This window comes from Melospiza melodia, chromosome Z (assembly GCF_035770615.1).
Source record: "Melospiza melodia melodia isolate bMelMel2 chromosome Z, bMelMel2.pri, whole genome shotgun sequence".
NCBI lineage: Eukaryota > Metazoa > Chordata > Aves > Passeriformes > Passerellidae > Melospiza > Melospiza melodia.
The window spans coordinates 10,989,600-11,017,150 of record NC_086226.1 but is presented as its reverse complement, the minus strand read 5'-3'; the positions used below and the strand labels follow the sequence as shown (position 1 = coordinate 11,017,150).

Genomic DNA, 27,551 nt, shown 5'->3' with positions numbered 1-27,551 from the left:
CCTATTCTTGTTCCAGAATTGCTCCTCTAGAAATAAAATTTAATTTGGTACCATTTCCTCCCCCGCCCCAGCCCCCTAAAGATTTATGCAATCATTCTATACCAGTATACCTACTCCAAGATTACCAAAAGCTAGAAAGAAGTCTCCAAGATAAATACTCATGCAAGTTTCATGAAAAACTGAAATTTATATTGACAAGAACAATACTGTGCTTCCACCGAAGGCTGCAGCACGAGCTTAGCTGTTGTGTTTGACCTGTGAAATGCCAAAGAGCTACCTGCACTACCTGCTTCAGTCATGTGGAACAGCCCCAGCAGACACTGTGCGATGCCTGGCAGGGACATGGGGGACCCAGAAGAGAGTGATGGGACAGAGCTGCCTCTGCACAGAGGTCAGAAAAAGAGCAGAAAAGGCAGACACTGAAGGCCAGAGTGAAAAAACACAGGTACTGTGATAATGTGGAGAACTACAAAACAACCATGCAGGGAAGCCACACTTCACCAGTTCTGCTTCTCACAAAGGACCTTGTGAAATCTAAGGTATCTAAGACTGATTCTGTCCAATCCCAAGAAAAACTGTAAACGCTCTTAAGATGTTTCCTAAGTGGTAACCTTACTTTCTTACAACTTCTGCAGGGAACCCGGTCATAGTTGCAACATCAATCAGGGAGACTTGCTTTGCTCAGAAAGGAAATTTAAATTAGGGGACCAAGAAGGAAGGTGAGAGAGATGACAAATAGAATGTGTTTGGTACTTTTTAACACCAATGGCAGCAACTCCAACCCTCACTTTGCACACAAAAGAAATTAGTTGATTAACTCCCTTAAAAGCACTCTCTATACTGAGCCATTGAGGAGGGAGAACTGCATGAACACAACACTGCTTTCTACTACTGGAAATGAGATTCTCTGTCATTCTCATCAGCTGAAGTTACATTCTTCCCAAAAAATTGCTGTGCATGGCAGCCCTGACAAGCTTACATGCTAAAAGACTGATTAAGTAAGAGAACACAAATTAACGTCAACTGCTGATTTTCCCCACCACTGCTTTCTTGTAACAAAGACTAAAGGCATTGTAATTAACTTTCCTCATGAAATGCTATGTTCTAAAGTTGGGCCTAATTAGATGCAATATAATTCTTGCCAGAAACAGATAATGTGTGTCTTTCATCGACTTGGGTGATTGGAATTTATTAATGTTCGGCATGTCTGCGTAGCACAAATCACGTTTTACCCGCTGCTCCACAAACAAGCACAGTGTGTATCTTTTGTATCTTGTATCTTTTAAGGTATGACCATCTGCATTTGGTACTTTTTAAGTGGGAAATGCGGCTTTCATTTTAGAACAAAACCTCATAAGAGAAGAACCCCTCAAACTGGAAAGGCAAGAGGGAAGATAAAAATAACAGCACTAAGCATAGCAAGATCCTGGCCCAGTACGAGGGTTCTGTGGTACAGACACACACACACACACACACACAATAAGCTTGCAGGGAACAGCAAAAGGATATGGAAAGAGGGAAGAAGGCACGGCTTAGCAGCAATGCTTTTCATTATAGCAGCAACAACAACTAAGATCTGTTGGTAAGCACAATGCCTCAAGGGCAGTGTGAAAAACCCACATGAAGAAACGCCAAAAAGATCCTCAAAGCTGCAGGAGGACAATGGAGGCCCAGGCCGATGGTAATGCAATCCCAAGTTGGTGTCTTCTGAAGTTAGTTTAACTTGAAATACTTTTGAACCCCACCCACTATCAGCTGAAGAGAAAACAAGGAACAGAACATGGATGATGATGATTCATGTCAGTGCAAGCTTCTATTTTTCTATTTCAAATAAAAGTCAGACTCCATGCCCATAGACATACTCTCTTTTCCTTTAGTTTTTCTGTTTGTTTTGCTTCCAACCAAGAACTTTTCTCCAGGGCTCAGCAACGGCAGGCAATCTCAAATGCCTTAACCCTTTCCCCAAAAAGAGAGACCAAAGTGACCTCTCCACTCATGCAGGAAGCAAGTAATGGTAAAGATCCAGCAAAAGTCTCAAGGGAACTTTGCCAGAGTACTCCGGAAGTAGAAAGAAAAATTACCATTTGCAGTCTTCTCTGTTGGTGTCTTCCCCTACCAAAAGAGCCCAAAAACAAACAGAAAACTGACCAGAAATGCAGGGTGAGCAAGGGATGTAACACTGGAAGATCTATAATTTTGAGTCTTGCCTTACAAACCCAAGGTGCAACAAATCACATATTTGATAAGGATTAATTGCGTGGAAAAACTAACCAAGTCTAGAATTACAAATGTCAGAAAGACTACAGAAGACCCTCTAATTACATTTTAAGGTTTTGTCCCCATGTTTAATAAGCTACATTATTCAACAACCATGGTTTTGATCTCGCGTAGCAGGCACTCAGTCCCAGTTGTAGATTCTTAGCATACTACTTGCCTTCTACACAACCATTAGTGTTAATTATTGTTATGGGTGATGGATTTCATAACCACAACTCCTAGTCCTTTTTAATAATTACTGTTGTGCAAATATTTCTGACTTCTGTAAACACTGTTACAAGAGATCAACGAATCCTGGTGGTCAGCAAAGCTGCTGAACCCTGGGAAGCCAAATCACAGTGTCCAGAAGCTACAACTGTATATTCCTAATAGGACAGGAGCTGGAGATTAGTGCGTTTAAACTCCTGGTCATGTACCAACACTATTGGTCAGCTTATCTAGTTTTGTCATACTTTAGACATCCTGGGTTGATATCCAAGCTTGAAAAAGCCCAGGATAATGTCTAATGTGACTATTTAAGGACATTTTAAGATCAGCAGTAGGTTAGTTTTGAAACTTACACTTAATGTGCATGTGTTTGAAATGACTTGTGAAAAGTCAAGACTATAAAAAATCCACATCACACACATTCTGTGAAGGAATTTCGAACATTTCTGGTCTAGTCTTGCATGTTTATTGTGGCAGCATTCTGGTAAACATCGTGAATGTTTTCAAGACTTGCCCTATTAAGCAACCACTAAATGCACTCCTAGAATCAGACAGGTCAGGTATGAAAACATCTGTGAGCTTTTAGATCAGAAAACAGGTGTTAGGAGAGCCTTCACTGCTTCTGCTCAAAGCCTCAGAAAGCAGCAACTTACTCTAGAGCAAGTAACCTTCCCCACGGAGGAAGGGACTTGCCTCACCTATGAATAGCAGGAAGCCCAAGTTCATGCTGTGTGCAGATCACTCCACAAAACAAGCTACATCCCTCACAGCTCTTTGAAATACCTCCTTCCAAAATTTATTTTCTACAAGGGGTTCCTTTGTGTTACTTAACTGGGTATTCTAGGTGACAAGCAAAACTAGCGAAGAGACAAATGGTCTTTAAATATTTCAGTTAGTGTATGATACAGAAACACTTAAATCTAGATTTGGGTTTTTTATGGGTTTTTTTTGGTTTGTTTTTTTTTTTTTTGCTTTGGTTTGGGTTTTGGGTTTTTTGGGCACACGTTGTTGATAGTTTGTAAGAGCATGGATTTGGCAATATGGAAGTTTCTTTCAAATTTCTAAACTCAGACTTGATGACAAAAAGAAAAGGCTGCTTTGAAGAAAACCTATCTAGAAACAGAAGAATAAGAATTCAAGAAATAAAGTCAATAAATGGGGATCGTACTGCATAAATTCATATGCAAATTCCTGAGGACAGTGGTAATAATTGGAAATTGTAATGAATATTCTTTTAACATTAACAGTGTCAATAAGACAGCACACCTACCATTTCTAACAGATCAGAAATGCACAAAGCAAGATCTCTGTTTCACCACATTTAGTCTGTATACAGTTGTATTTAGAATCCAGACAGTTTTCTTCTTTAAAATGCAGGCAAAGGAACTTGGGTGATGTAACTTAAGAACACACTGAAACCTGCCCCTATACTCAACCCAGAAAAGCTCACAGCAGCTGAAGCATGCAATGTGAAATAAAGCTGGTTAAGAAAAAACAAGGGAATTGGTTAGGGAATAGGGGCTTCTTGGCATTCCTTTAAACCATTTCCTGTTCACCCTTGTGGAGTGTAATATAACCCTAAGAAAATATATCTGACCTCACTCCTTTCAGCTGCATAAAAAAGGTTTTAAAGGCAATTTAAATATCAGATTGCACATCCATAAACAACAGAAAAGAAAGAGGTTATACATATTATTGCCTTCATCTTCTACTAAGACAAGTTGGGGGAGTTTTTCTTGGTTTTGTTATTTTTTTTTAATTTAATGAGAACTTTTGATTTTCCCTGGGAGACGAGGTCAACAGACTAGGGCACTTCCTGTCTGCAGCAATGTCGTGTGCTTATGCAGACATGAGTCTTCTGACAAACAACTGATTTATTGCAAAGAGGGGTCATTACAATCGTGGCATATAGCGAGATCACATTCTTTCCTACTTGTTTCGCTTAATCACTATGGATTACTCAAACATACTTGAAAAGAAGATGCATTTCAGCTGTGTGTGAAAACTGACAATTCATCCAAAATCACACACACACACACACACACTGAAGGCAGGAGGGGACATGGTCTAGGTCAGAGTATGATCATGCATTGACAAAACTGTGAGTAATCATACAACTGCACTACTAAAATGTAAAAGATGTGATCCTACAAAGTCCTCAGCACCTTGTCACCCTAAACACAGGTCTCAGCTTCTCAGAAAGAGGAGACTATCATCAGGGACTATTAAAGGAGACTATCATCAAGGACATTTACAGCTTCTATACTTAAAGTCACCCCTCTGAATCTTACTGATGGAACCCTCATGCAGTCCTATTACACACATTTGGGACAAACTCAAGTGCCCTGCAAAGCAAGTCTGATCTACAGCAGTGTGCAACACTAAATACCAACAGATTTTAAACAGGAGGCAGAGTTTGGTTTTTCTTGGTCACGATAGCTAGCTCACCTACCAAAGTCAGAAGAGTCTGATGAGACCCAAGCTATGCAGAGCTCTGAAAGTTGTTAGTCTGGGTGTGGTAGAAGCTGCTTGTCTCTCCTTAAAGGGAATTTACACAGTTCAAATGTTTCCACAGTATTTGAGCACTGCAGAACTACTATTCTATCCACAACAATTACCCCATTGAAATATTTTTCCACAGCTCTCCCTTATTTTTAAGGTGTGAAAGTGGGATAATAAGCTCCTGCACAAGGCTGCAAAAAATCGCATTGAAAGATGAGGGATTGAGCCTTTTTTCCAGTCTCCTGACCTTTCCGTCCTTTACTGCACTGCATTGGCAGTTCTCATGATTTTTAACTAGCAGCTTAAATAAATTCCAATGGCAAGATTTACAATGTCCATTCCCCCCAGCCCCATGAGATTACACTAAGTTTGTTTACAGACACCTTCAGTACATGTACCACATACAAGGTTGTTTTTCTTATGTCAAAGGATGAAATTTTCTAATTGTGTTTGCCTTGTGTACAGAGCTGAAACAATCCTACTTTCAAAAAACTGAAGATGCTGAGCACTGCTAAAGTAATTTACAGGCCAGTGGAGGGTGGGAGGAAGGGAACCAAATATCAGAAAAACTAACAATGTCAAAAACAGAAACATAAGTTTAAGAAAATTAAAATTCTGCCCCAGCCACAGTTATTAAACCTATGGGAGTTACCCAGGAGACAGGAGAGGAAAATGAGTGGAAGAATTGCTACTGCCAGAGTGCAGGAAGATATTTGTCATTAAGTAGCATTTAGGCACACTTTCTAGATAGCAGGCTTTTTTCTTGAGAGCTTAAAGGACATAATCACAGTCACCACTGCAGCAAACAGGTAACTTAGCATTTCAAGAATAAATCATAAGGTGACTTGATCTTCATCTAAAAGTATCATGATACTTTGGGTTTGGAAGTGGGAGGAAGCAGATTATAAATCTAAATTCCAGGCATGGAAACTCCCTTGTATGGAGTTCCAGGGCATAATAATTACATTCCTATACTAGCAGAAGAAACACACTGAAAATGACAAGTACATTTCAGCTAGAAGTTAATTTGCTAAACTTGCCTTCCTGGTCTCTGAAGAACACTTACTTCATGTTCTTCCATTTTGCATCAGAAATTCTCAAATTGGACTGGGTGCCCTCCCTTCAATACTGCATGGCTAAATGACACAGATACTGTGTGTTTTACAGGGTGAAACAGCACTCATAGCTGCTCATTTGCCCAAAACTATGCAAAGACACGGTGAATGAGAAGAGTTGGGACACAAGCTTCTATGGCCAGAGGAGTGTCCATGCTCCCCCAGCTAGCCTAAATTAAAAGAAGAAAATAATAAAGAAACTTTGGTATTTACCACCTCATGTGTAATGACTGAGCAAGCATCACACATAAAAATGAGAAAAAACATACCGTGTATTATTATTATGTATTATCCCAAAATCCCAAGCATTTCAACAGAAACCAGTGGCTACCCTTCAACAGAAGAAACTTAGCTATAGCCATTTTCCCCCCACACTGCTCATGCTTGTCCCATCCCATTCACTATATCACAGTTTAGAAAGCAATATAAATTAATACAAATTACATTTCTTTCCTTAAATGACCCTCTAAGGAAAGCAAAATTACTCACAAACATAAAAAACCAACAGCCTACATCTGATCTTATCCATCTTACCATCATCTGAGCAAACGGAGATAGCTGCAGCGCATCACCGCTGGAAACTCTCAAGACCTTTTTGCTGTGACATACATTAATCTGAGCTAATGCTCCTCACAAACACATGGAAACACAACCTTCCTCTTGAGTGCACAACATGGTAAATAACCAGCACAGCAATCCAGCTGAAGCGAGACCTGGCTTGCATACAAGGAACCTACACTACAAGAAACAAAACCAAAACACACTGAGCAACTCCAAGTTTACAAGCAAACAACATATGCATTAAGAAGTGGTATTCACTACTGGAAAAAAAAAACTGCTGCCCAACACGAAGCCTAGGGCAGCTTCTTGCTGTGCAGCACTTCACATGCACAGCCCTATTTGCAACACCAGAGCTGCAGGGATGCACACCTGCTGCCTGCTGCATTTATCACACTTTGACACAGGACTGGAGACAGCTGTGAGACAAATCCAGCAAAATTAGACAGCAACAGGCTGTTTGTACCAAGTGGGACAGGAATACAACTGGGTGGTCAAAACGAAATCCACAAGAATTCCATCCTTAAGTATGCTGTTACTGTGCCAGTAACACACTCCAAGACAGTTTGAACTTGTAGTCTTTCTCAACAATGTAAGGCATAAGCCCACAGTATACTACTCAGGTCCCCTTAGCCACAGTGAAGGAAGTATAGAAAAGGGTCCTGCTTCTTCTCCTGATAAGCACACAGAAATAATCAATAATGTGTCATCAACACATGGCCTCTCCCGAAGTCCTGCTCACTCAGCTGGATACATATGGACTGTCTGGCGGACAATGAACTGGCTGGATGGCCACATCCAGGAAGCAGTCACCAATGTTTGAATGTCCAGATGGGGATCAGTGATGAGTGGTGTCCCTCAGAGGTCTGTGTTGGGACCAGTACTGCTCAGTGTCTCCATTTGTGACACAGCCAGTGCGATCCAGTGCACTCTCAGCAAACTTACAGATAACACCATGCCAAGAGATGTGTTTGACTGATGCCATCCAGAGGGGCCTAGACAAGCTCAAGAAGCAGGTCTGTGGGAACTTAATGAGGTTAAGAAGGACAAGCACTGGTGTTCCACCAGGGTCAGGACAGCCCCTGGTGCCAGCCCAGGCTGGGCATGAGCAGCCCCAGAGCAGCCGTGCCCAGAAGGGCTTGTGGGTGCTGTGGGTGAGAGGCTGCACATGGCCCAGCCATGGCACTCCCAGCCCAGAGAGCCAAACGTGTCCTGGGCTGCACCCAGAGCCCCGTGGGCAGCAGGGCAGGGAGGGGATTCTGCCCCTCTGCTCTGCTCTGCTGAGACCCACCTGGAGCCCTGCATCCAGCCCTGGGCTCCCAGCACAGGAACCACAGGGACCTGCTGGAGATCAAAGGGGACACACCTCTCCTTTGAGGACAAGGTGAGGGAGATGAGGTTGCTGAGCCTGGAGAAGAGAAGGCTCCAGAATAGTTTACTGCAGCCTTTTCATACTTTAAGGCAGCTAGTAAATAATGGAGAGGAATTTTTTTCTCCAGACTTGGGGCAATAAGACAAAGGATAATGGTTTCAAACTAAAAGAGGGTAGACTGAAACTAGATGTAGTGGTTTGCCATTGCTCCTGTCAAACAGAATCGCATCAAGCCATAAGCAACCATCCCCCAAAGAAAAAAAAAAGCTGGAGGAAAAGAAGAGAAACTCAACCTCCTCTAGACCCCAGAAAGAAGCCACTGTTGGATAATATGCCCATCTCAGCACTTTCAACACCCAAATGTATTTCAATGCTTCACTGAGGGGAAATCCATCCCTCACTGGAGCTGGCCATGCACGTCCATGGAACCAGCACTTTGGTTTTCATTCTTGATTCAATGCTCTTTCAAGCAGACTGAAGTCTTTCTTCTGACTTCAAAGGGCCCTGTTTCAGGCTCTGGATATCCAGATAGGTTACCCAAGCTGGCAAGATTCCTAAGAAGTTTCCACCACACACAGCAAAGAAGCAAAGATGAAAGGAGAGGTATGCACCCATGAACTGAGCCACACAGGTATGTCAGGCACATACATACACATCGGCAACCACATCATTTGCAAAGTTATTAAAATACCTTTGCTTCTATCATTACAATCAAGTCAATGCAAGTGCTCTGGACAGTTAGCTGTGTATTTCATCTGAGACAATCACATTCAGCATATCTAGGGAATGAGAGTCCTCACAGCTATAGAAGAGTAAAAATAGCCAGTTTCACATTATGTTTTGCTAATAAAACTATGCCACCTCTCAAAATCCAGACACTAGAAAGTAGCGCTGGTGTCACGTGGAATAAAAGCACTACTTAGAGAGTTTTCTACCTCAAAATACTTCAAGGTAAATATGGAGTCCACATAGCAGCCCAAATACTGGAAAAGATAGTAGCTGCAGTAACAATAAACGTGAATATGAACTGTGAGTCTAAGAAATTAAGACATCCTGAAGCTGTAGTTAAAAGATTCATTCCACTGTGATGGCTTTTGCCAGCTCAATGTTAACAGGACTTTTAAAAGCTTTAGGCTGCAGCTTTGCCCAGATCATTCAGGTCTTGAAATAGGCAAAATGGCTCATTAAACAGGTTTTCAGATATCAGAACAACTACAACATGTCCCATACACAGACTTCCCATTTCCAGGGAAGAATGGCCACTGACACAGTGATTCCACTCTATGCTTTACCTTCACAGATAGTCAGAGCATGTATGAGATGTATATTCAGCACACCTCAACGTGACAATGTGCAAGGAAGCAAAAAAGGGCTTGACATGTCCCTAATCCTGGATATTTTCCTGGACTACACACAATCAGAACAGGTTCTTGAAGAATAGCACTAGAATGCATTGCTGGAATAAGATATTTAATACACATCTTTCAGTCTGACTCACTCCTTAACATTTGTTGTCCGCTTGTACCATTCACAGTCTACCAAAATATAAGCACAGAATGAAAAGGCTCAAATCTCCACTAAAATAAAGTGTACGGGTGTTATATTCACTAGATGATATTACAGCAGATATTCACAGCAAACTGTCTTCACTAACAACAAAAGACAAGGCAAAAGCCTTCAAACACAAAGACAGAGCCATTCTTTAAAATCCTCTCCTCCACATGAGTTTTAACAGACAACTTCGTATCAGATCAGGCACGAGCAGCGCCAAAAAGGAAGAGGGGATATAGTGTACCACAGTAAGGACACGCAGATTGCTCATTTATAATTTTCAAATTTATTTTACTTTACATTTAAATCTTACTAAAGATAAACAAATAAATGAAAAAATTACAAATGCTTTTTTCCCAACTCTTCCAAAGTTGGAAGGCCTTTGAACTTTTGTGCTCTCTTTAAAGGGACACAAAAGAATTGTTTCTACACAAAAAGATTCCTTTCTTGTTACCAATAGATTCAAAAATACTAGTTTTCTCCAGTCTGTATATGCCAATTTGCCTTTCTTCTTCCTACTCACTCCCATTTCATAATCCTGTTTAAGGAAATAACCATGTGTTTATTCAAAGTAAACTCAGGTTTGTCTACTGTAATTCCAAACACCATAGCACAGTTCTCATCTAACCAATTCCCTCTCCTTTCTGCCTTAAACATTTGGAGATGCTGCAGGTGGAGATGCTACAGAATATCTGCAAGTTATTTAGCCTTAAACACTCCTCATACTTTCCCATCCAGAGACAGATGATCAACAGGCAACCCACAGCAGCCCAGTTGCTTCTTCTCCCGGAACAGTTACCAAAATAGTAACTCTGACCCTTCAACTATCCCTCCTTTCTTCTCCCTTTCAGACCTTCTTGCTTCCCTTCTGTTTTCCCACACCCTTATTTGTCAGTCTTTGCTTGTCGTCTCCATAACATTTTTTTTTCACCATTAAAAGAGATGCTGCATAACTTCTGGGCTGATATTGGCCCCCTCACAGAGGGCTCCTGCACGCCAGAATTACAGTTCACCTGAATAAAATAATTTTATATGTACTCTGAGGACATTCCTATTGTGAATAATAAAGAAAATACATGCCCTGATGGCAAAAGGTTCACCCTGAACTGACTGGAACCAGCAGTTCTTACTCTAATATACTCAGAACAGGTTTAATTTCTTTCCTGGATAAAGCAGAGCAAACTGAGTAGAGCAGAGTGTATGCTCAGAACTGGAGGTATGAAGCCAAATAGCAGAATATGGGGTGGAAAGTAAAACTCTAGACTCCTAACAGGGGGAGGGACAATCAGGAACCACAGCACTCATTTCAAGAGGGAAAGGAGGTTCAATTTTCCATTTCCATGAAGAACTGGTTGAGGGCAATCTGTGTGTTCCAGAGATCAACCCTCCATCACATGCTGTATAGGTGAAATCAAAGATTACCACTGAAGAACAGTAAACTGAGCAAAAGCTACAGTCATGATGATGTGTTTCAGCCTGATTCAATCCAACACACAACAAAAGCAGGATACTGAAGTAAAAGCAAGCTTCAGTAGTTCATTTTCTAAATATTTGTGGACAATGGTCAAGCAACACAGCCATTTCACTTTTTTTGCCAGAGATAACACAGTATGTGGTGATTTTTTGTCACAATTACCCTGAAAGTACCTATGTACAAAGCAGATACTGCAAATTTGAATCCCATGCTCCCTTTTGGGTTAATTGTAGCTTTCAGTGGACAGAGCAATTTAATAGCTGTTTGCAGGAGATCCTGCTTTATTACTTTTCAAGTTGCCCCACCCAAGTTTTGTTCTCCCACACATTCAGCCCAGAACACACAAGAACACAGATTTTAATTGAATGTAACCCAGCAGTCTTTCCATTCCAAACACCCAAGCAGGTTAGTTTTTTATACTTTAAAAATCGCTAAATGCAAACTCACTACTTCAAACATTTGGCATTAAAAAGAAATGCCAAGATTTAATTAGCATAGTGTCTAGATTAAGACTAAGATTTTACACTACAACATACCTAACTTCTTCATCATTTTGTTGAGATTTATGGAACAATGACTACAGCAAAGGCCAAAAAGCAGAAATTTTCATTAGAACTACAAACTTCTCAACACCCATGTAATAAATAGTACAATATACAGGCATTTCCAGAAATACCAGAAGTTAAAGCTGGTAATTAGCATTGGGGAATCCCAGCCTGTCTTGGATCTGCTTCTGACATTAAGTACATTTTTGGAGAACTGCACAGTCAATTTTCAGTGTTAAAGAACACTCTACAATTTTAATTATTATTATTGAGGGTATTTGGAAACAAATCTTCTTGTCCATTCAAAAAGATAGCTTTTTAGAAAAAAACTGGTTTCTGTCAAATTGCAGTATGTGTTTTTCAGATGATCTTCAATACTCACAGAAAAGGGTCCTAAAGCTTTTCAGCTTTTGCCCACACACTTAAGACAGTGAAAACAATCCAAACCATCGGAGCCTTCACACAATATGCCTTTTCTAGAGTAACCAAGAACATGGTTAAAAGCCAGTCTACCTGAATAAACCACTTATGTACTTACATCATCCTAGTATCAAGAGCTAGATACTTAAATATGTGTAGGTGCCTGAAAATGTTGATGAGCACCTTGTCATATTTAAGAAACAGGCAAAACATGTTTAGACAGGCTAAATCTTCACACATACGAAAATCCACTTTTCCACTGTTTAAGGTTCTAGACGCTTTTGAAGTCAGGCCACAAACTGACTAGTTACTATAGAAAACACTACAATCTCCAGTATTAGAGGCCTAATAAGACATCAGTAATATTTTAATAGTAATTTTTCAAAATTTGTTTTTCTAAGCAGAAACTATGAAGAACTTCTCTCTTACTGGGCAGAGACATTCATTCTCCACTGTGTGAATAAACTATGGACTGTGTATAAACAAATTCAGGTCTGAAGTGATAGCTCCTGCTATTACTATGGCAACCTTTTCAAGTGTTACATGTGATAGCCTCCAGCAACAATTAAAATGGCCATCCCTTTAGCTTTTATGTGTTTAATGGTAGGTTTTGAGTTTGATAATGAGAAGCAAGAGATGAGGAGAGTAGAGAAAATACAGCTTCTCAGACAGAAGAGACTTGCTGCTTTGTCAAGACATGATTGTGGTTTCTGTTGTCTACACATTCTTTAAGTGAGCACAACCACTGCTTAGCTTCCAGTCTTGGCATTTGCTCCCACTCAGGCACCCTGTTCACAGATTCCCAGTCTACAAGCATCCTCCTGTGACTACACATCATGCTTTGACAATAGTCATTTGTGACAGAGCGATAAATCTCATTCCTTCTCTCCAAACACGTGTGTTCACATGGCAACAGTCACCCCCAGGAAGGATTTCACAGCGATTAAGTGTGTCAAGGACAAAGGATTCTCCAGTTAATGGGGCTGGATTCACAAACAGTAAATCAGGTGAAATACAGGGATACAGCAAAAGCATAAAGTGAGGAGTCTCCCTTCATCTATGAGTCATACTGTCATCTCTCAGCTGTGGACTATATCAATCCTGCTAAATATTTAAATTAGCAGCCTTATTTACTTGTATATTCCTGCAACTCCTCTGTTGGCATGCCCACCCTTGTGCTTTCTGCGCCAGTATTCTCAGGGTGTGACCTGACAATGGAACTAAACCAAACAACAACTGGAGAAAGGGATGTCCTGCAGTTCCTCCCACTTCCACAATTTCTCCCAAGGCTGATCCTACAGTAACACAGAGCACAGAGTTACTCATCTGACACTCACCCCATAAAGTATTTTCCCATCACTTCTTGTCCTTGACCTAGCTCACTGCAGGGTCACATACCCTCAAAATGAGAAGAGCAGACGTGGAAAAAGAGGGAGCAGGGTCATTTCTTTCACAAGCATCAAGACTGGCATCATTTGAGCACCAAAGCAATGCCTTCTGGCAGGGATACCAAGAAATATACTTGAATATTCGCAGTTGTACTCATTTTTAATTCAGCCACTGCAGGAAAGACTAGAGAGCTTCAATACATCAGTGAAATTTCCTTTGTAGTCTTCATTCCAGTAGAGAGTTTTATGTTATCCGCCCTACTGCTGGAGAAGTGTTTGCAATTCCTGTTTCTCATGCACATCTTGAAGACTTACCTCCTACTCATCCCACTCCCTACTTTTTAATGCTAACAATGAGATTAAAACAAGGGTACTCTTCCTTACCCTAAGATATCTTCAGTTCTAAAACACAATACATTAAAGATTTCTTTTAGAGAGCAATGAGAAAACTCACTCCAACCCTTCTAACTTTACCCTCATCCCCAATCCAAGAGAAATTACCACATCTTATAAACTGAGACAAAATACAACCAACTACTTCCCATTAAAAAGACATCCTTTTTCTCCCCCTCAAAACCTGTAACTAAGAGCAGCTTCTGGAAACTGAAGAGAATTTTCCTTGCTTATCTTGCACAAAATATAGGACAGCTCCTGTTGGTTGCCTTGAATTATGCCCTTAAGGCTTGGCTTCAAAACAGAGGAAACCAGACTGTCATGGATTTAGACTGTTGTGCTCTTAGAGATGCCTATCTAAATTTTAGGTATCTGAAAAATCCTTTGCGGTCAACCTTGTCTCCAGCCAGTAGACAGCAGTAGTATCAAAACAGCAATTACATTCAGACTGCCCTTGATTTTGCGGAGAGGCATACACCAGTTATCAGGGCTAGATAAGTGAGGAATAAGTGAACCAGCGCAATTTATGACAGTGGCTGAACTCCTACAGCAAGGTCTGGTTTCATCACACGTGTCACTTAGCCTTTGCTCTAGAGCAGCAGCCCAGCCAAGCAGCATTTAAGCGTGGATGAAGTCATCCCAACACATGGGCACACCTAACTTCCAAGTGTGTTCATGTATTAGCCAGCAGACCGCTCTCATTACCCAAGCAGATGCCTATTAAAAGTTTTAGTGGTGTGGGTGAACTCAAAACAGCAACTGCTGCTGCTCATTGGAACAGGAGCAAAAAAGTCTGACCACAGAACTCTAGCAGTTCTAAACTGAAAGGCAAGTTCAGTGAGATGGGACACCAGAGATTTGTGATATTATTTTTATTTGTTGTGAAGTGGCACGAGACACTGTGCCACTGGATGATTCAATCTGGTGACCAGCAAAATCAAATACTGCTTAAGTAGTGAAAAGTGCTTCCCTCTGCACCCAAAATTAAAATATTTCTGGAATATTCTAGATATTCTAGACAGCAAAGGTTCATTTTTGCTTAGAGAGGCAGTCTTTTAAGAAATGGCTCTTGCTAAACTGAAGGAGCAAACCATTCACCAGTGCTGCTGCAATGACACCAATTCAGCAGCTGCACCAAATGCTAATCCACAGCCCAAAATTCTTTCTGAGCAGTAGCCAGCACATCTGCAGGTCGCACCATAACAGCAACTCTACCTTCTTCTGCTACTGATGTGCACTACAGGCTGGCTGAAGACACATTACTCTAATGGTGTGCTGTGAGACCATCTTTACATCAAAACACACGCTGAGTGCACTGTGTAACTTTACTCTGGAGCACCAAAGCTTCTTAAGACACTCCATTTTCACATGTAAGCATCTTCATCCAACACGGCTGCCCCAGGACCCCAGGCAAATCCGGCAATGGCAAACAATACATCACCTCTTTCAAAAGGGCACAAGAAAATTAAGATGAAGAATGAAACACTACATTCTCCACGGATCATGAATATCTGTTACAAATTCTACACGACATCTGGAAAGTCGGTTAAATAAACTCACCAATTTCACAGACTTCTTACTAGTGACACAAAAACCTAGGATGAGTAGTAGGACAAGAACAGGACTAGACTGTCTAGTTCCACTGCTCCAAGGGAAGTATTGCTTACTATACATGTCAAAGTTTGGGTATCCACCAATACTTCTACAACAAGCAAGATTTTGTGCAGCCTAATGTCTCTCTAAATGCTGTTCTGGAGATTCTTCTGAGGACCTCCACATTTATGTCTTCCTTCCCCACTGCTCAAGCCTCATATCCACCCCTCCTGTCGTACTAGAACTGATAAACCACAGCTGCCCTAACTGCTCAGCTGGTTCCTGTATTCTTGCTGACAAAGAAACCCTGCCACAGACTGGGGAGACATTAGTTAAGTGCTCAAACACTGATAAGAACTGTATTAGGTTTAAACAGAAATATGATTGGGTAGTAAAGTCCTTATGAGGCTTAGCCCTAAAACTAGAACAAAGTTCCAATCTGGGCACTAGCACAATCTAACAGAAGTGCTGCAGACCCCACAGACGTGTATGATTCAGCTATGGGGACCAAAGTAGTAAAACTGTTAATTTGCATAACAGATAATGGCTCTACAAATAGAAACAGCCTACTGCATACTGTACTCAGCTGTTGCCTTTGTGCTTTCTTCTCTGTAATTCATTAACCTACAAGCTTATCAAGGTGGGAGTGAAGAACTTGTTTCCAGCATGAAAACCAGCAGTCAAACATAGCAGAAGTACTTACGTCACTCTTCCTGAACTTTGCTTTTAAGCTCTTCATGCTGATCACATTCAACCTTCCAAACCTTTGAGGAGCTTTTTATTCTTCTTCAATATCTAAACAAAAAACAAAGAAAGTAAGATTCCAACTTGATACCATTCAGTTCACTGGCAGGCAAGTCACAATTGAATTTGCATACCCCTATCAGTCTTTGAGGATTTAGCCCTCAAGCTCTAAAAAAGATTAACAGTCACTTAAGCGAACCTTTCTAACTGTATCTCTAAACTTAGAAATAAGCCTAAATCTGACCGCTGAACAACAGAACAAATGTTCACCAAAACCTAAGCTGTATATCATGTTACATTAACTACACCTCCACATAATTAGATCAGCAACAGGTTTATACATGAACAGATTGCTCTGACCACTGTCCATTATCACCAGGACAGCCATTTGTAATAATGGATTATGCAAAGTCATTCATTAAAACGCTGCCATCCTACCACCATGGGTCTGCACTGGGTAGCAGAAATATCACCATTATTCTATGCACAAGTACAACCACTAACCAAACTCTAAATTGTACTTCTACCTTGCTGGACACATACTAGGACAGCTTGACACAACACAGCAGACAGAATCGTCTGAACAAGACAGAGGTTATTGCTGGAAGAATTGTTTTGGATTCTTCCCCATAAGGGGTGAACTGTATGTGGGTTTTTAAGAGCCATAGCTGCTTGAAACTTGGCAGTGCATTATCACAGTCGTGTTCCCCCTTCCTCCCTTCCACATGAAGGAAAGCAGCAGTTGAACAAACATACAAAGCTAACCTAACAGACAAGCTGCAAACTCTCACAGAGGAACGTGGGTGTCTAGAGCAAAGTTTCCTACAGAAAGCTTCAATGATGCCGCATGTTGTCAAGCCAACATAATGGTGAAAGCACATTAAAGCAGCATGGCAATGTGCTTTTTCCTAGAGCACAGCAGAAAATCACAATGAGAGAGCAACATCTGGATTAGCAAATGCATCTAGATAAAAATGCTCCACATTTCTAGTTTTACAGTATGGTTACTGAAATAGTTAGCTGCTTTCATCTACAAGTTTTAGCTGCTATACAAATTCTTTCTGAAGGAACAGTTTAAAGTTAAGGATGTTCAGCTGTATAAACTTCCTCTCTCCACTCTAGGAAAAAAAAAAAGTAGAAAAAGTTTTACAAGTCTAGTCAGATAAATAAATAATTGAAATAGGGACTGAAGCATAAAATCAAATAGGTTATGCAGGGTCAGTATGTTTCACATCACTCTTCAGAAAGAGTAGATTATAGTTTGATAACCAAAGTGAGATTCAGCTATTTCATAAAAGTACATCTCATTATTAAAGGCAAGTTGCTATGCTCTACATGATAACTCTACCATGAGTTTTAAAAATGCAACTACACAGCACACTGTTAGTGGAATATATATGCATATGAATGCTTCCACAAAATACAGCTCTACCTACCATTCAGGAATAGCAATCAGTGCTAAGTAAACATGTTATTTAGTTCAACCCCATACTTATCTGAGAGTGATTTAAGACAAACTCAAAACTCAAGTACATTTCTTAAAAAAAAAAACCAAACAAACAAACAAAAATCCCATATATTAAATACACACAAACACATTTCCCACAGGCTACACCTTTTCAGTAGGTAACAGTAGGTAATCTGAATGGGCTAATTCTGCAAGTTGTTAAAAAATCATTAAATTGAATTAAATTACTCTAAGTCTAATTATGCAGTCATTTTCAAGTCATGTCAGATCCCTGACTGCATCCAGGTATATGAATATAAGGGGTTTCATTAAAAATTCTTGCATTTAATCACAAGGAGAATAGGTTTGTGGTGTTTTGTTTAATTCTTTAGTAGGCAAAAAGAAAAACAGAAAATAGATTTTGCAGAACCTTTTCACTGCCTGACCTAGGTGAAAATTTCTTAGCTTTTTCCTGGATGGAAAGAAGTGTTTGTAAAATAGTAAAGAAAAATTAAAATATAATAACTGAACAATCAAATAAAAAGGAAGTATTTCAGATTGCTTTGAGAGAAGCATACCACTTTGTTTCTGCTACACCTACCCAAACTTTTGAGAAAATTTTTAAATTACAGCTGTCATAACCCGCACTGGAAAGGAGCCTGAACCTCAGCAACAGCCCAATAATCATCTAAATTATCCTCCAGTAACATCAAGGCTGATGAGAACTGCAAATGCCAGGGTACAGACAAGACAAATTCCATTACTCACCTGGCTTTCTTTACATACCACACCAGCAAAAAAAACCAAAAAAAACCAACAAATCAAACCAAACCAAACAACCCCCAAATTCTATGAAAAAAAAAAAAAAAGAACAATGTAAAGGAACTTTAAAGCATGAAACATTATAAAATATCCCTGAAAATGCAAAACTTAACAGGACTTCGTATTTTATAACTTAAATATACTTTGACTAAAAAAAGTAAACTGCTTAATTGGACTGGTTAATGAAGTATAAATAAATCCCGTGCACAGGGAATTGAAAACAAGAAATCTTTCCTCACATCCAGATTGCCAAAGAGTTGTCTGCTGTAGACTGTCTTACCCCTTCCCACCCCCTCAGCATTTTTGGCTCCTATGGACAAAAGATTTATTATAGCTCCCAAGGAAGACAGAGTGCTCAACTACAAGGCTGTGGGAGAGATGAAAACTCCTTGTAGGTACACAGAGCAGCGGCAAAGCTGGACCCTCTCCTCTGAGGAACCTGTAGGAGAGTCTAATTAACAAGTTTTGCAAGCACTCCTAATACATTACTCTCCCTCTTGTGAGAAAGGAAAAAGCACATTTTATACACTGAATGTCAAACTCAAATCCTCAGCATAATTAAAAAAGCATGCTCAAGAACACTAAAACAGCATTCCCAAGCTGAGTGTGCTTTTCACATCTGTATTTTTTCCATATGATATAGTTAAACACAAACATTCAGATTACAGTTTGTGCATCATAATGCCCATAATCCTTCCACTGTAGAGATAAAAATGCATGAAGTGGTGAGGGCTGCCTTTTCTTGTCACTGTTTAAAGGAGGAAGTCCCCTCTCAAAGGGTGTAATTATTGGAATTGATGGAAAAGGAGGTCAGCATCCTGATTCGGTGGAGCTTTATGACAACTGTTCACTTGCCCGAGGGGGGATAAAGGAAGCGCCACTAAAATTACTCTCCTGTTTTACAAGATAGGAAGTGACTACTAGAAATTCACCAGGGAGCATCAAGACACTTCAAAACAATATTTCTGCAATGAATCACAGGTATTTACAAGAAGCAATCTCTATTAATAGTGGCATTTCTCCACTTTCAAAACCAATGTGGTAATAAATACTGAGTGCTGTCATTTTATAGCTGCAGCAAGTTAGCAGCAGATAAGTGCTTAACTCCAGGGATTCTCAACAGCTAATGCTGATCACGTGCTTTTAACCATTATCTCCAAAATTAAATATCTGGTCCTCTATCTTCCTTTAGCTTAATGTCAAGGAACAGTCCTGAGGAATACAAGCCACAAAAAACATCTTTAGGTAGGTGGTAAACCTATCTAGCTAGAACAAGAGATATTGAAGTGGTGGCAATCTTTGGCCTCAATAATTTCATTGCAATTGTGCTTTAATACACAATGCAATATTTAGGTTTAAATGTAGGAAACAGATTAGGATAATCTTCCCCGCTGATTTATAGTGAGATTTGTGCAAACCACAGTAAACAACAACACTGACATTTTTTTCCATTTCAATAAATTGCATTAAAATCAGAGCAAGGCCTTTCAAACAATGTTACAATTAACTCCTTGAGAGGGCCAAAATCCAGTGATGCAACAAGGAAAAGACTTAGTTTCCCTAAGCAAGACTGGAAGTTTACAGTAAAACCTTCTGTTACACACAGTGTTCATACTAATGAGTCACTCCTCACTGATAAATGCTGAATTCAATTAATTTAGGTCTCAAAAATCTTACACCTTTTTCAGAACACCCTGAGAAGCCTCCATCTCACACAGAGGTCCTTCATGAAAGGACCATGCATTCGTAAAGCATGACTAATGTTTCAACTAATTTCCACTTCCCCTCCCAAAAACACTCCAAAAACACTTTTTCAACCTTGAAAGGTCGCAGTAAAGATTTACAGACTCTAGGCAAGATCTGGCAACACACGTGGAGGTGTGGGGGAAATGAAAAAAGAGTCTGGATTGTGGAAGAGTTCTCCTGCTGCTATACACTTACATCCTCCTTTGTGTGACTACACCTACTCTCACAGGGAAAATAAGGGGCCCCAGAAGCGTCTTCCCCCAAAGCGCACCATCATTTACCCTCTGGATGATCACTTTCTAAACCACAAGCCCAGCTCTGACCCAGAAGCACAGCCTAGCAGCAGCCAGCACTGCAAAGCTGCCAGAGGCATCCACGCTAATGCATCCCTTCTGCTGATCACCTTCAGCATCCAACTTCACAAATGCTTCACATCCCTGAGCTTCCCTGACCTACACAACACCAAGAATGTGCTCCAACCCAAGCTGCTCCTTAACGTGGCCAAAGACACAGTCCTGCCTGAAGGCATTAGCCATTGCTCAGCCTCTCTGGCTGCTCCCACATAAATACAGCAAGCCCACTCTGCCCTAAAAAACAATAATCCACCCAAACTCCACCTCCCCTGACTACTTCCTATTTCCATCCAGCTGAGCATATTCTTCCATTTCTCAGGCCAAATCAGAGAAGCATGTATGATGCGACCAAAAGCTACAGAAACATTTCCCTGCTCTTTATCAGCACAACTCAGTTTTTCCATCTTGAGTAACCCACCCTGCTATCATAGGAAAAGACAAATGGAACAGAATTTTATAAACTCAGTGTTACCTATAAAGACAAATAATTCTTGGCTTGGTTAATCTACTATTACTTATTAATGAAAACGCACTGAAAAATGCACTGAGAAGCCCAAGCACTACACAAGAGTGGGAGTGATTTATATACAGTTAATCCCACTCTAAACAGAATCCGACATCAGAGATAGCAAGGGCCTTGGGTAACCTAGTGCATTCCCTCTATCTGCTCACAAATCACTGGCAAGGATGTGCTGAACCATACAAATTTAAGCATCTGAGTCCAGAAGTTAGAGCGCCATAGCTGATGCAACACTAACAAATCTACAGCTATCGCTCCTCTCTCCAGGACACTTTGTACCAACTCTTTACTCTTACACTTCCTTTGACATTCAGAATTTGCAAATGTTGAATTTTCTTTTAATGGATTCAGCTGAAGCAGTACCAGCCTCCGAGGACGCCGTACAGACAATATAAACCCAGGCAAGATGGTCAGTCTGGGGATACAAGCAGTTTGTTTACACAGTGTATTCAAATGCAGCTCTAGACAGCCAGAAGAAAACTAGCACCAACAAGGCCTTTACACACAATGGACAGGAGCAAGTTGGAGGAAATTCAAAATGTGACATTGCCTTGGTTTGTTTACTTGGCATACTACACAGTACTCTGGGCAAAACTCTAACTTAAATTAAGTCCAGGTAAATTTGTTGTTCACTCCTTACACACGATTTTATTCCAGTCCCACTCTCTTTCTTTTGTCTGGAAGTGTCTATCAACATCCAGGCACAACAAAAAAGACAAGACTTCTTCCATGAACTGGGACATTCTGATGCTCCTTCTCTGCCTTCAATTTTCCTGTCGCTAAAACAAAAGCACACAGACACCCTTGCATGGCCCTTTATTTTGAAACCATCTTCTTTAGTTTGATCATAAATAAGATATGGTGCAGTCCTGAAGACTTTTCTGTGTTCATTATTCAGCTCAACTGAATGAGATTGGAAATAAAGAATCTAGCTGCAATTAGCAATAGAGAAAAATGCCTTGGAGTCCCACTTCTGAAATGTCAGTTCTTAAATGAGAAATCTACATGGATAACAACAGCTAGTACTTGTTTATACTTCCTTCCTAGTATTTTGTTATCAACCATTCAACTTGATGTTCTTCAGAATCATCAAACACAACAAACTGTACAGCTGCAACATTGAATCTATGAAGAGATACATCCATGACTTTATGGATTAAAATTCTGAAACAGCCTAAGGCAGAGCAGTATGCTATTAGGGGTGAAATTAGAGAGACAGGGATATCAAAGCAATTTCCCTAAGACGCTTGACAAGCCCCATTCCCATAAACACCTTGGAAGGGCATCCTACTAGAATCTGCTTTAATCTAGAAATACCTTCAGAGACTGTGCTGGTAACACAGCTCCCCTTCTCAGCTACCAAGTCCTTGGGTAAATACATCAGCTGATGAAAACTGAGCATCATTTTTAACATTCAAAAATTGAGAGTTTCATGTGGTTTCAATCTTCACTAAAAAGGACTAAAAATTCAGATCTTTTCTATTCTAGAAGACCCTCAGTGCTATAAACTAGCAGGACATCAGCAAGATTAACACTCATATTTGGTAAATGATATTTGTGGAATGGTATCTACGCTGCCATTCAATGACATCTGGACAGCCTAGAAAGCTGGGCAGACAGGAACCTCATGCAGTTAACAAAGGCAAGTGTGGGGTGCTGCAGCTCAGGGACCAGCACAGGTTAGGGGTGAGCCTGCTGAAATCCAGCTCTGTCCAGAAGGACCTGGAGTCCTGGTGCACAAGTTAAATGTGAGCTAGCAGTAAGTCCTTGTGGCCAAGAAGTCCAATTGTATTTTGGGGTGCTTTGGGAATAGTGTGGACAGCACACTGAAGGAGGTTCTTCTGCTCTGCTCTGCTCTGGAGTGCTGTGTCCAATTCCAGGCTCCCTAGCTCAAGGAAGGCAAGGAACTTATGCAGAGGGTCCAGTGGAGGGACACAGAGGGTTAGAGAACTAGAGCTTCTCTCTCACGAGGATAGGCTGACAAAGATCAGTTTGTCTGGCCTGGAGAACAGATGATTTAGAGGGGATCTTATCAACGCTTACAAATATTTTAAAGATGTGTGTCAGGAGGATGGGGTCAGACAAATTTCAGGCATGCCTGGTGAGAGAACAAGAGGCAACAACAGAAGCATAAACAGAAAAATGTGAAATTCACCTGAATATGAGGAAGAACTTCTTTACTTTGAGGGTGACAGCACTGGGACAGGCTTTCCTGAGAGCCTGTGGAATCTCCTTTTCTGGAAATATTCAAAACCTTCCTGATCATGATCTTGTGCAACCTGCTCTAGCTGAACCTGCTTTGGCAGAGGGGTTGGATGAGATGATCACCAGAAGCTCCTTCAAACCTCAGCCATTCTGTGATCTTAATGATAATCAAGTGGGGGGTTTTTTATTATATTCAGGTTTTTGAACATCATATTCAATAGCAGCAGCACTAGGTGCTGTATCAATATTGAAGAAGATACAGTGTTTAAGATATTTCTCCCAGCCTTCATAGACTTAGGAATCTTCACATATCCCTTAGATTTAACATGCTGGTGTCTCAGGCAAGTAGTTGTAAACAAGGTCCTCAGAAGCACTCAAGAGTGAAAACTCTGAAGAGATAATTCAGGGTATTCCAAAGTGCCTTTGGGAAGTCAGACATCTGCAAGAACTAACAGTAGCTCCCTGCCTCTCAAAAGTTATGAGAAAAGAAATGGAACATGCTCAACTCCTTGAAATTACAGGACACAGGCAGACCAGCACACAAATTCTTTTCGTGTTGTCATGACTGAACAAATTTGGCTTTCTCTCTCCTCTACCAACAGATTCATGTGGGAGGGAAAAAAAATAAGACTCATCTTTTTTTACAGTATTTTCAGCACTGGCAATGGCTTCTAGGCAGAAAACCAAGACTATGACAGCTTTAGAAAATGTACATAAGTTACTACAGCATTCATCTAAAATGCAAGTTCTGCCTGCAGAGGAAGGACTTATCAAGACCTAAAACTCCCCAGGAAAATGCACTAACCATGAGGCTCTCCCTAAGACGTGACCATCTCGAGTTCAGCACACAGGCCACCACCATCACCTCCTGCGTGCTTCAGGACCTCAACACAAGGGAAGGATGCATTCCTTCATTGCTGTGTGCTTCCTGTAGTCCTTGGCAAGTACCTGGACTGTCAGCTAGTCCAAAGTGCCAGGGAGAGCTTCAGCTGCTCCCAGAGTTCAGCAGACTGGCATGTCTCTGGCAGCTGGACAGTGACAAGCTCTGCTCTAACATATTACCAATTGTATTATACCTGTTTGCATTACTTCCTCTGAACCCGAAACATGAACATGATCAGATGACTCTAAATATAAGGAGCAGTCAGGATTGACAACTCTGAAAGCAAAGCCCAAACTACCTCAATCACCTGTATGCATCCACAGGCACTTGGCAGCTCCAAAAAATGCTGGCAAGCAGGCAGGCTTCTCAGACATGCAAGAGGGTACACACACAGCAGGAGCCAGCTGCTCAAATCTATAACTCCAGAAGATGCTATGGATTGCTGTGCTTCTACCCTGGAATTTTTAATACTCTACTATGCCTGCCATTAAGCAAGGCACTAAAGCTTTGAATCTGTTCTAGTTTCCCTTGGGTTTTTTTCCCTATATTTATTTCAAGCACTATCCCTGTGCAAAAAGAACTAGATCACAATCAACTCCCAAAAGGAAGGTGATTAGGGTATTGCTGCAGCATGATTTAGAAATTACCAACATCTTACACAAGAACCAGCTTTCATGCTTCTCCAATCACTGCTTCTCCCTCAAAAAGCATGAAGTCATCAGAAAGGGGGAGAAGGAAAACTGAATATATAAAAAGAAAAAAAAAAGGAAAATATAAGGCAAGCAAGTGATGAAATGCTTACATCACTTCATGAGATGAGCAGCCTCCCATCTAGTCTCTTCTTCACTTGATGTTATCCATCTATCTCTTGTTTCAGGGAAGTTGAGGGGAGGAGGTAGCATTTTATTGCTTTGCTAGCAGATGCACTTTTGGAAGGGGAAAAGAATAGCAGAGGGCCAATATTTTAGAGGAAGGATGGGTGTCTGCTACTGCTCAGTGACTTATTGGCACTGAGCTTGGCTTCAAATCAAGGGAACCCTGAGCTCATACGATGTGTTGTTCTACTCAAAATGCTCTTTCACTCTGGTTCATATGGCTGTTATGCAATTCTTCTATTAGTAAATAAAATCTCATTGACAGCTCTCCATGAGTGTCCCAAGACAAGAGCCAAGCAGGTCATTGACAGATATTTACAAATTCAGATACTCCTAGTTAATCCTGGACACCAGAAAGCCTTTCTAACATGATGTATGTGTAATTTTTGGCATTTGATCTATTATTTTTTTTAATGACACAGCTAATCTACAACCTGCTAGGGTAGAGGAGAAGAAAAGAAAAGGCAAAAAGAGACTTCAGCTTCTACGAAAGTAGCAGTAGACTAAGTGTTTTATATCAGTGCTGTAGCAAGCACGTTCATACTTATTATAGAAGCAAACGGGAGAATTCATTAGAGATTCTGCAACGCTGTTAAAGCGTACTCTTTTCACAAGGGGAAAGTTAAGAATGTCACAAGTGGCAACAGCAGACTGCAGAAGGCTTGTGCTGCCAAACGCTGTGCAAGAGGAAGATAAATCTTCCACATGCCCTGTGAGAAGTTAGAAGCCCAGGTTCCCGATTAAATTCGATGCTATTCCTAAAGCAGACTACTTAATCTTTTTTTTTAACAGCAAAAGCAATTCTGGGTCTTTTAAGCCTGCGCTGCCATAGGAAGGCGCAGCCCCCTGCGCGCCCGCGGGGTACGCGGATCCGCGGCCGGCAGCGGGGACCGGCGGAGCCCGGCGGGACCGTGCCCTCCACGGGCTCCCAACGCGCGGGGAGAGCCCCGGGACTGCCGGGACCACCCTTCTGCTCGGAGGGAGGGCTCTGGGGGTTCCTCCGGGGAGGACTTCATCCCCACCACGGTGCCCCGGGACCGGCACAGCCGCTGCCGGGGCTCGGCCGGACGCGCCCTACCAGGGACCCCCGGACCCCCGACCCCGGGGCGGCTCCGCTCGGCCGAGGGACCGCGAAGCCCCCTCTGCGGGCGGGCAGGGCGCGGGGCGGCGGACCGGCCGCGCCGTCCCTCACCCCCGCGGGCAGCTGTCACTGCCCGCCACGCATCTTGAGAGGAAAACAAAACAAAACTCAGCAAACGAAACATAAACTATAGACTAAATGAAAATAAACAGTCAAGCGGCAGCGACTCACGGGCTGCGTCCCCCCGCTGCTCCCCGCTCCCCCACACCGGGCAAACGGGGTGCTCCGGCAGCGCCCGGCGATGAGAAGGGAGAAGTTCCCTCCCGTTGCGCCCCTCAGAGGTTTCCCCGCCCGGGGCAGCGCCCGGAGCCCCCCGCGCCGGGCGGCGGAGGCGGGAGCAGGTGGGCGCCGCACACAAAGCCCCATTCACGGCGCCCGCCGCCGCCGCCGAGCGCGCACGGAGCCGCGCCCGCCGCCCGCGCCGCGCCCTCACCTCATGGAGCGCCCGCGTCCCGCTACGCCGGCGCGGCTGTGCCGGGAGCCGCGAACCGAGCGATCCGCGGCGCTGCCGAAGGGCGGAGCGGCGGCGCCGAGCGCCCCGGGACACTCGGGGGCGGGATGGGGCGGGAGGGCGGCGTGACACGGCGGCCACGTGACGGCGGGGGCTGAGGGCGCGGGGAGGGGGCTCGGCCCCGCCCCCGCGCGGGAGCGGCTGTGAGGGGAAGGGCGGGCGGCGGTGAGCGGAGACCACCCTGCTGGCTCGTGTGCCTCTGGAGGGGTGCGGGGAGCCACGGAATCACTGAGTGTGCCGAGTTGGAAGGGCCCCGCAAGGATGGATCATCAGAGTCCAGCTCGTGGTCCTGCGCCGGACAACGCAAGAGTCACGGCATGTCTGAGAGCATTGTCCAAGCACTTCTTGAGCTCTGTCAGGCTTGGAACTGTGAGCACTGCCCTGGGGAGCCTGTTCCAGTGCCCAGCCATCCTCTGGGAAAGAACGTTTTTCTGACATCAGACCCAAACCTTCCCTGACACAACTTCAAGCCTTTCCCTCAGACCCTGTCACTGTCACCCCAGAGCAGAGATCAGTGTCTGCTGCTCCTCTTCTCCCCTGAGGAAGTTGTAACTGCAATGGGGCGTCCCCTCAGGTCTCCCCCAGGCTGAAGGTGGGTGCCAGGCCACTGCCATCTTTGGACGCTTTAGGATCTCCTCAGGATAAAGATGGGGGCAGGGGGCAGGGGCCAAAGCTATGTAAAGTTCTTAAGGAAACAAAAGTTCTTCAGCATATGAGGGAAGTCCTGCATTTCGGTTCTCCCCAAAGCTTCCCTTTGTCAGACCTCTAGGTAGAAAGGATTGCTTGAGAAGAAAGAGAAGTGGGCTTCTCTTCAGAGAAGAGAACTATTCAGGATCCAAATTAATGACTGGTGTAGTGTTTGGCTACATAGGAGCTTACAGTGGGAATCACAAGTGGGCTTTATGGCCG

The 27,551-nt window shown here is 42.3% G+C and overlaps 1 protein-coding gene across 3 annotated transcripts in view; it reads right to left on the bottom strand.

Annotated features, from left to right (window-relative positions):
• RAI14 (retinoic acid induced 14) overlaps positions 1 to 26,653 on the bottom strand; it is an 85,504-nt gene extending 58,851 nt beyond the window's left edge. For 2 of the 3 annotated variants that reach the window (XM_063181335.1, XM_063181337.1), the window contains exons 1-2: positions 26,565 to 26,653; positions 16,099 to 16,190 (exon numbers count right to left, since the gene is read on the bottom strand). In XM_063181335.1, the coding sequence (XP_063037405.1) occupies positions 16,099 to 16,134 (36 nt within the window). In that variant the 5' untranslated portion in view covers positions 16,135 to 16,190; positions 26,565 to 26,653. Of the gene's footprint in view, positions 1 to 16,098; positions 16,191 to 26,302; positions 26,322 to 26,564 lie in introns of those variants that run through there. The other variant, XM_063181336.1, reaches the window with a different exon arrangement.
• Between the last annotated feature and the right edge of the window lie 898 nt (positions 26,654 to 27,551).